The following is a 10,213-nucleotide window of genomic DNA, read 5'->3' as shown; positions in this document are numbered from 1 at the left end:
TCTTTTATAAAGTAACTTAAAATGCAAAATTTGCCATAACCAGAGAATCAAACCTAAAGAGATTTTAGAGAATAAAAAATTAATCACTAGAGTTTCCTTCAGAAATTTATAATAAAGGAATTGTGTAATTTCGATGGGGGAAGAGTGAGATAGAGGCACCTCAAATGGTAGAAATATTATAATTAATAAATTAGAAAACAAAATAAGAAAGGGAGAGGGGGAAATGTTCAATGTGTTCATAATTATCTTGAGGAGTTAGAAATTTGTATATAAAAATAAGAGAAATTTACTTAAAGGAGCCAAGTATTTGAAACTCTTTCTGGTGTTTTCACTCAGGTTAGAAATTGATCAAATTTATTTAGATATCTGTTGAGTAGCGTTTCAGAGCAAGCAAGTTTCCAATGCTTGATTGTTTTGTGTGTATGTTATCTTGTTTGAATGTTTTGTTTCTTCCTCCTACTTTCAAATTTTCTTAATAGGATCAACACTAATGCTTGGAAGAGGTAAAAGGAGTCCTGATACTCCATATTTTCACTGTGCAAAATCTATGACATGCTCCAGTTCCCATGATGTTTCTGACTAGGATCAGTTTGAGGAAGATGAAGATACCAAAATGCCTTGGCTCCCCCTGGACTGCTGATCCACCTGCCTTCTTCATGCTGTCCTTTGCTCAACCTATATTTGGGAAAGTCTGCCTTCTTGCAATCTGTTTTCATCAATACTCTGATGTTTCTGTTAAATATTCATAACAAGTAGGGCTGATGGTAGTTCTATTGAAACTTTTTAGAAGAGAATATAACAAAATCCAAAGGAATGATAACTAACCAGAAGACACTCATCACATAAGGAAAATTTCCCAATTACTTTGCTGGCTCTTTTTATTCTTTTATTAATAATCTTTCACTAGTACACTGATAATGTTGGCTTGATATTTCATCATAATTAGAATATAGATGCAGATTAAAGCAGAAATGAGAGTTTCATCTCAGCATCTCTGGCTTTTGGTTTCCAGTGGCTTCCTTTTATCATTGATACCTATTCTTAGAGAAGTGGGTGTTTAGAGGTCTCAGCTGGAATTTCTCCCATCAGTGCCAATATGTGGGTCAGTAATCAGAGCTCACTAGATGATTTTATCTTATTGGGATTTTCTGATCGATCCTGGCTGGAAACACCACTCTTTGTCATCCTTCTGGTGGCTTACATCTTTGCCCTGTTTGGAAATATCTCTGTTATCCTAGTTTCCTGCCTGGATCCCCAGCTGGACAGTCCCATATACTTTTTTGTTTCTAATCTATCCTTTCTGGATTTCTGCTTTACTACCAGTACTGTCCCACAGATGCTAGTCAACCTTCGGGGACCAGAAAAGACCATTAGCTATGGCGGTTGTGTTGCCCAGCTCTATATTTCCTTGGCCTTGGGTTCTACGGAATGCATACTTCTAGCCATCATGGCTTTTGACCGTTATGCTGCTATTTGCAAGCCCCTTCGCTACCCAATCATCATGAACCAGAGACGCTGTATCCACATGGCCACTGGGACCTGGATTAGTGGCTTTGCTAACTCCCTTGTGCAGTCCACTCTCACCGTGTTGACCCCAAGATGTGGACAGAGGGTGATAGACCATTTCTTCTGTGAAGTTCCTGCTCTTCTGAAACTAGCTTGTACAGATACCCATGTGAATGAGGCTGAGCTCAATGTGCTAGGGGCTTTGCTACTTCTGGTGCCCCTCTCCCTCATCCTGGGCATTTATGTGTTCATTGCCCAGGCAGTAACGAGAATCCGCTCTGCTGAAAGTTGCTGGAAGGCCTTTAATACCTGTGCTTCACATTTGCTGGTGGTCTCTCTCTTCTACTTTACAGCCATCAGTATGTATGTCCAGCCTCCCTCTAGCTATTCACGGGACAGAGGGAAGATCATGGCTCTCTTCTATGGAATCATCACACCCACACTCAATCCATTTATCTATACACTGAGGAACAAGGATGTGAAAGCTGCCCTTAGAAGGGCACTAACTAAGGAATTTTGGGCCAGGACAAGATGATCTTTGAAGAGAAGACCTAAGAAGTAAGGCTGACTGATTCTGCCTTTTAAAGAAGATTTCAGACATGGAGACGAGAGGACGGTGTCATAAAGTTCACAGGTGAAACAGGACAAAGAAAGAAACCATCAACTCTTAATGATCTCCACACAGCCCTTATCTACTTTTCAGACTATCTGTTTTTACAATATTGGATCTTACCAAGTCATATCAATTTTTTCCCTAACCCTTATGACTAGTTAACTTAGTTTCAGAGGAAAAACCTGGTGTAATAGATAGAGAAAAGATATTTAGAAAGCTTTAAAAGGTATATTTGGCATAAACTCTTCCTAAGTGAATACCAAGTAAACTGGAAATGACCCCATGCTTTTAAAAATGCCATACTATGCTGAGTTAACTTTAACCAACATGTATTGACAGCATTTAGTCATCTTCTAACAGTCACTGTCCAATTATGTCATCCACCAAAGGCCCCAGAGGCAAGTGAAATCAAGAAACATTTAGGTCAAAACCATATAAGACAGACATATGCAAAAGGAAATACATAAAAATTTTATACTCAGTGATTTTAAATGTTACTTTTGCCATAAACCTGAGCCAGTCTTACACTGGTATGATAAACAACAATGAGGTCAGGGCAAATACAAATAGAACTTACTGTGGAGGAAGAGAGAAAAAGCAGAAAGATGCTTTGAACAATGAACAATGATGGAAAAACCGAAGGCCGAAAATATTCTAACTCAAGAAAACTTACTAGTAATTTATGAGTTTAAAGAGACAACTTCCTTTACCACTTGACTGGGTAAGTTGGGCCTAGTTCAATGTAGGCGTTATGAGGAAATCACGTTGAGTTTAAAGCCTTGCTTGACTTCTTAGCTTTACTTGAAAAAAAGATCTTATAGCCAACTGCCTTGCAAATATGTATTAGTTAAACATGCCTAAAGAAAAGAGAGTGAGTTCAGTAAAAACTCAACATCATTGCCTGGAATGCAAATCAAATATTTTTCTTCATTAATGAGTATATTTATCCCCATAGATAAAGTGATAAACATATGTGTGCCTTTTGGTGAAAACCATTCATTATCTTTGACTATAGTTTTTTGCCACCAAATAGGGACATTAACACTTGCCTTAATTCAAAGGTGCTTGAAATTGCCTTTCTTAGCAAACTTTAAATTTAATATGTAATACTATAGTTCTGTGGCCCATAAAACAAATCTAAATAATAAAATTTTAATTCTAAATTCATAGAACTGTACATAATTCTTTTCCCATATGGGTCATTACAGAGTATTATTCTGAGGATCAGTAGAATTTCTGCCAATCTCTCTTTTATAGTACATATCCCCAAACTTTCTTTATAAAATCATCCTTTCCAAAATACATTTAACCATTTTTACTTATTTTAGTCCTCTAGTTATTTCAAAGTAATGAATCACAGTCCCTTAATAAGGTAATCTCTAAGGTCTTGATAAACATGAATTTCTCGAAACCCATCAGTGTGTTTCATCAGATTCCTGAATTTTGGAGAATAAATACAATGGATGGTATGAATTCTGGAATCTGAATTAAATTGGTATATGACTAGGAACATTAACAATCTATGTGCATTCAACACTGCCAAAAATAATGTAAATTTTTGAATCGCAAATACTGAAGACAGGATGTAATTAAAATATGCAAAAACTCTCCCTCCCAAAATAAAATATTCCAGTAAATCAAGATCACCTCATAAAACGGAATATTTTATATGAATTTCTCTTTTCTCCCCACATATCAGTAAGAATCTTGGCATTTTCCTACTCAGCATATTCGACTGCATTTAGAATTTGTTTTTCTGACAACACTGGTTAACCCCAATCACATAAGATGTCCTTCTTTCAGGTGGGTTCTATTTGAATACTTTATCAATGCATTGCCTTTCAATATAAGTCATTCCCAAGCCCATATAACATTCATATTTGTAATTTCTCAGATTACTGCAGATTTCTCTTTCATGCTTTGGACATGATAAATGTTCAGTAAATGCACCCAACATGATTGAATCTAGAACTGTTCCTTTTTCTTTTTTTTTCCACTGCAACCCTCCCATCTCCTCCTAAAGAGAACAATGCAAAGATCTACTTCCTGTCAGTTAAGTACAGTGAACAATTCTGCTTTCTGTGGTCCAGTTGGAAGACAGATGAAGCTAAAATATAAGGAAATAGATTTTTTTTTTTTTAGTTTTTTTTTCTTTTTCTTTTTTTTTAAATTTAAATTTATTTATTTTAATTAGAGGCTAATTACTTTACAATATTGTATTGGTTTTGCCATATATCAACATGAATCCACCACGGGTGTACATGTGTTCCCAATCCTGAACCCTCCTCCCACTTCCCTCCCCATACCATCCCTCTGGGTCATCCCAGTGTACCAACACCAAACTTCCTGTATCCTGCATCGAATCTTGACTGGCAATTCGTTTCTTACATGATATTATACATGTTTCAATGCCATTCTCCCAAATCATCCCACCCTCTCCCTCTCCCACAGAGTCCAAAAGACTGTTCTATACATCTGTGTCTCTTGCTGTCTCGCATATAGGGCTGTCATTACCATCTTTCTAAATTCCATATATATACATTAGTATACTGTATTGATGTTTTTCTTTCTGGCTTACTTCACTCTGTATAATAGGCTCCAGTTTCATCCACCTCATTAGAACTGATTCAAATGTATTCTTTTTAATGGCTGAGTAATACTCCATTGTGTATATGTACCACAGCTTTCTTATCCATTCATCTGGTGATGGACATCTAGGTTGTTTGCATGAAAAGATGCTCAGCATCACTCATTATCAGAGAAATGCAAATCAAAACCACAATGAGGTACCATTTCACGCCAGTCAGAATGGCTGCGATCCAAAAATCTACAAGCAATAAATGCTGGAGAGGATGTGGAGAAAAGGGAACCCTCTTACACTGTTGGTGGGAATGCAAACTGGTATAGCCACTATGGAGAACAGTGTGGAGATTCCTTAAAAAACTGGAAATAGAACTGCCATATGACCCAGCAATCCCACTGCTGGGCATACACACTGAGGAAACCAGAATTGAAAGAGACACGTGTACCCCAATGTTCATCACAGCACTGTTTATAATAGCCAGGACAAAGAAATGGATTTTAAAGAAATGAAGGTTCCTAGTTAGATTAGAGAAAGAAAATCTGTTTCCTCAATTCTAACAAAATCTGGAAAAGTATACTAAACTTAAAAAAAAATTTTGATAACAGTGTTTGTCACAATTCATGATCCATTTTTACACAGGACTTCATGTCACTATATTAATAATATAATATATATGCTAATATTTATATTTAAAAAGTTTATAGTATTAATTTATTAATTCTTGATAAAGCAGTGTATTTCTCAGAGCTTGTATGTTGTACTTCTCAGAGGGTATTCGAGGTTGTTAAATAAAAATGCTACATCTTCTTGAGTTTATTAGTTTTGCTTGAAAGTCTAGATAAAATTTAAATAAATGAACACTCAAACTACTATCTTGTATTGGAACAAGTATGGATCTATTATGCTGTGGAAGTTGCATACATTTTTAAGCAAAAACATGGGACCACAAAAAAAATTAGCACTGCTGTTGGAAGTTGCTTCCTATATGCCCCCCGCAAATCCTAAGGGTATGTTTTGATTTACCTTCAATATTACAGACATATCAGAGCAAAAACTTGAGACTTAAAAAAATTCTGAATTTTTAATATTTTTACATAAATGATATCTGCTATTTTAGAATTTTATACATTAAAATACACAGTTAAATGAATTACAGTACAGGTACTATCAAGCAGGCAAATAAATATAGTACAATGCTGAAAACAAAATTAATGAAAAAATTTAAATATTCTTACAAATATTACTAAAACATCAGTAAATTTATTACATTTTATATTAGTAAATTTTATAAATAGCAAGTCATTAAACTGAAAAATATTTTGTGATATAGAAAGAGCAGTAGGAAGCATATTCAACAAGGTAAAATTATCTATTTCAAAACAAAGTCTAGTGTCTATTTATTAGAGGAGCACTAGAAAATTCCCAACGATGTCAAAAACAAATCAAGGCTTAGATAATGTGGCACTACACAGATTCCTCTTTCCTACCATGTGTGAGATCCCATTTTAACATCTACCTTCTAATTCCTCTGCGGTGACTTCCCTGGTGGCTCAGACAGTAAAGCATCTGTCTACAATGCGGGAGACCCGGGGTTGATCCCTGGGTTGGGAAGATCTCCTGGAGAAGGAAATGGCAATCCACTCCAGGACTATTGTCTGGAAAATCCCATGGGCAGAGGAGCCTGGTAGGCTACAGTCCATGGGGTCGCAAAAAGTCGGACACGACTGAGCAACTTCACTACTATTCACTACTAGGGAACAGGCAGAGGAAGAAAACTGGGTGAAAACTCAGCAGGAAACATGAATATGCGGGCCCTCCTCCAGGACGCCTTACTCAATTCTATTTAAATAACATACAGCTGACCCTTCAACCACACAGGTGTTCATCTGCCTATAATTTACAGACAGCCTCTTGAATCCTCCGTTCCTAGACTCTGCAGATTTAAGCAGCTTCAGTACTGGTACAGCGCAGTAGTACTTACTATTGAAAAATATCCACATATAAGTGAATCCAATTCACATATAACTGAATCAAATTCCTTTGGGACCACATAATTCAGGAAAATAAAATGTGAGTCTAAGTGATGCGTGTCTTTTCTGGATTGACACAGTTTTTAAAAAAACACTTTTTCCTACTTCTTGCACTCTTACTCTATGCCATATTTTGAGATGACTGGATCCCAAGATAGATAAAATCTGGATACCCCAATTATTGGAAAGAAGGAAAGAAGCACCAACTTCCCAAGTCAGATTTTATGTGCATAGGAAATACAGTGGTGGTGGTGGAAGTCACTAAGTCGTGTCCAACTCTTGGGACCCTGTGGACCCTGCCAGGCTCCTCTGCCATGGGATTTTCCAGGCAAGGATACTGGAGTGGCTTGCCATTTCCTTCTCCAGGGGATCTTCCCAACCCGGGAATCGAACCCAGGTCTCCTGCATTGCAGGCAGATTCTTTACCAACTGAGCTACGGGGGAAGCCCAAGTATTTTGTTTTAAACCACTGGGATTTGGAATTGATTTATTACTGCAACAAAACCTATGTTACCTTGACTAATATGAGTACCATACACATAAAATCCCAAATGTAAGAAATTGTATTATTTAAATATAATTGTTAAAAAAACACTTAAAGCTGATACCTGCAGTAAATATTGTAGTTAGGTAAAATAACAGTATTCCCATTATGAATCATGTAAAATTACTAGAAATATAAGCCACTTTTGTTCATGCTGCGCTTTACAACAATAGTCCTGTTTATAAACATAAGCCAGCACATGATTTTCTGAGTTAGAATTATAAAATTTAAAATCCCTAAATTTCTTTCTAAATCTACAGCTTGACTGGTGAGAGTGTTACATAGAGAACACAAACCAGCAAGCAGGTTTAAAGTCGTATTTCTTACATTAGTTGAACTTGTACAGAAAGATGGCACTACTAATACAAAGGTATCCAACTGAAACTTTATGACTCTTTTTACCACAAATACTTTGATTTTTCATAAAGTAAATTCTGGGGAAATTTTTCAGTTAATAACTACATTGGACCATAGCCTTAGGACCACTCGCTTATGGCAATAATTCTACATGAATCAATCTTAAGAGTTACTTTAATTTTCTAGATTAAGGAGTAGCAGAAGAAAAAAGAAACCTGTTAAACGAGTTCTAGTATTTTAATCCTTGGTATTCAGAAGGAAAAATAGAGTGGGGATAGTTAGGTCTTTCTCCTCAATCACACAGCACTAGGTTTTAAGTCAGCAAATCCTTGAAAGTAAAAGGTGAATGAGATTTCAGGTCTTAAATTCCTCACTCATTTGTCTGTGACATGTTCTCAGACCATAATAAATTATACGAGAAATCAGCAACAGAAAGATAACAGGAGGATATCCAAGCCTTTGAAATTTAAGTAATAGTCCTCTAAGTAATCCATGGATCAAAGAGAAAATCAAAGGAAATTAGATAGTATTTGGAAGTAAGGGAAAATAAAAACGCCACATATCAAAATTTGTGGGATGCAGTGCTTAAAGCGTAATACTTACTATTAAATGTTCATTTAAAAAAAGAATAAAAATCTCGAATCAATAATCTAAACTTTTACCTTAAATAAAAAACTAAAAAAGAGAAACAAAATGAACCCACACAAAGTAGAAACAAGGAAATACTAAAGAAAAGTATAGCATTCTGATTTAACCCTCCCTGCAACATTTCCCCTTTGGTAACCACAAATTTGCTTTCGGTATCTGTAAGTATGTTTCTGTTTCATAGATATGTGCATTTATTATCTTTTTAAAATGAAATTCTATATATGAGTGATATCATATGATATTTTTCTTTCTCTGAGTTACTTCACTTAGTATAAAAATCTCTAGGTCCATCATGTTTCTGCAAATAGCATTATTTTGCCTTTTTTTTTTTTTACATTTAGGAGTAGATGCAAGAGTAAACATTTAAAAATTTTTATCTTATTGTTTAAAAGGTAGATCTCATGTTCAATGTTAGTACCACAATTTTTTTTAAATGCTTTTCCCATTATCATAGGATTTGAAAACAGAATACGTTCAATTTTGGATGTATTACCCATCTGTGGTAGCCTATTGTTAAAATGGTGAGTGGATTATCAGGTTCAGTTATTTTAGAAAAGATATAGTATTTGAATGAAGCCTAGACTCAATGACAAAGAAGTTGTCTTTTAACTCTAATTACTTTTGATTCTGTAATTTTGTATGCATTTATGTAACAATTACTAAACATTCTCTTTTTAAATGAGATCCATACAAACATGCGTGACTTCATGGGTGACCAATAAAGTTAAAATTGATCTTTCTTACTAGAGAAACTTAAGTCTGAACTTATACTGTAGAAAATAAACTGTATATGTTGTAGCAGAATCTAAGATTCAGTTCAACCGAGATGATAATTAACTACTTTTCACTGAAGCAATCCTTGAGGGACAGGTCCATGAAGTCCCATGCTTGAACTCACAGTGTTTACCTGAAACATCAACCACACTGAAAAGTTTGTTCCCTAGTGCCAGGGCAGCACTGATTTCATGGGCTGTCCATAGGCTCATGGGTATCAAGGGCTCAGTGGGAAGTTAAAATGTCTCTGGGTCTATGCTCACTGTTTAATCTTATATGAAAACATCTCAGTCCTTTCCCTACATGAAAATTACAAAGATCAAGCCGCCAGCTCAATTCTAGAATAAAGATGTCCACTTTTAGGATTAAAAGAGATTGGTTCCTACTGACGAAGATCAGCTCTGGTGAGTGAAACTTCTCTATATTTTATGAAACATTTTATAGCTGTGCTCCAAAATTTCTATATTTCCTTTCACATTTCATTTTTTTTTTTAAGAATTTTTATGTACATTTTATTAAGAATGTATCCCTTTGATAAGATTATGCTTCAGGAGGCTTTTAATGCCCTTGACATAAGCTGTACACATTATACAAAAACAAGGAAACCACGAAAAAAAAATCAAGGTGAGCAAAACCATTTAGGGACAAACCTTATTTAAATTATACACAACTCAATGAAATATTCTTACGGAAAATATATAAATACTTTTCTTTCTATGTTACAGTTATACAATATAAATCAGATTTCAATGTCTGTTCAGTGACCTACAAACACCAGAACCTCCAAATATGTAGCAGCGTATTACTAAATAAAAAAGAAGAAAATTATGTGGTTAGGGAGCATTAAGTCTGAGATTTTTTTCACAGTCCCTTACCACTTTTCAAAACTAATTTACATCATTTGTTTTACAATGCAGCTTTAGGATTTCTGACAGGCCAATAATGGAACATTTTTCAACTATTATCTATGAAAGTTTTTAATCTCCCCCCTCCTCTGCCCAAAGACTTTGCATTTTGTGCTAAATCAACCTATTTTGTTTGTTTTTTAAACCATGTTTTTCATGCTTTTGTACCCATTAGTCCTCCCAAATGCTTCTAGCAAATCCACAAATGACCCTCACAATGGTAAATTTTATACTTTTATTGTTATTTTAAAT

The 10,213-nt window shown here is 35.2% G+C and overlaps 1 protein-coding gene across 1 annotated transcript; it reads left to right on the top strand.

Moving 5' to 3' along the window:
- Positions 1-1,096: 1,096 nt before the first annotated feature.
- On the top strand, positions 1,097-2,041 carry LOC109576975 (olfactory receptor 2B2-like). Its single transcript, XM_019985630.2, has one exon. The coding sequence runs from the start codon at positions 1,097-1,099 to the stop codon at positions 2,039-2,041; it is 945 nt and encodes a 314-aa protein (XP_019841189.2).
- The last annotated feature ends 8,172 nt before the right edge of the window (positions 2,042-10,213 follow it).

Source organism: Bos indicus, chromosome 23 (genome assembly GCF_029378745.1).
Source record: "Bos indicus isolate NIAB-ARS_2022 breed Sahiwal x Tharparkar chromosome 23, NIAB-ARS_B.indTharparkar_mat_pri_1.0, whole genome shotgun sequence".
In the NCBI taxonomy this organism is placed as follows: domain Eukaryota; kingdom Metazoa; phylum Chordata; class Mammalia; order Artiodactyla; family Bovidae; genus Bos; species Bos indicus.
This window is presented reverse-complemented; position numbering and strand designations above follow the sequence as displayed.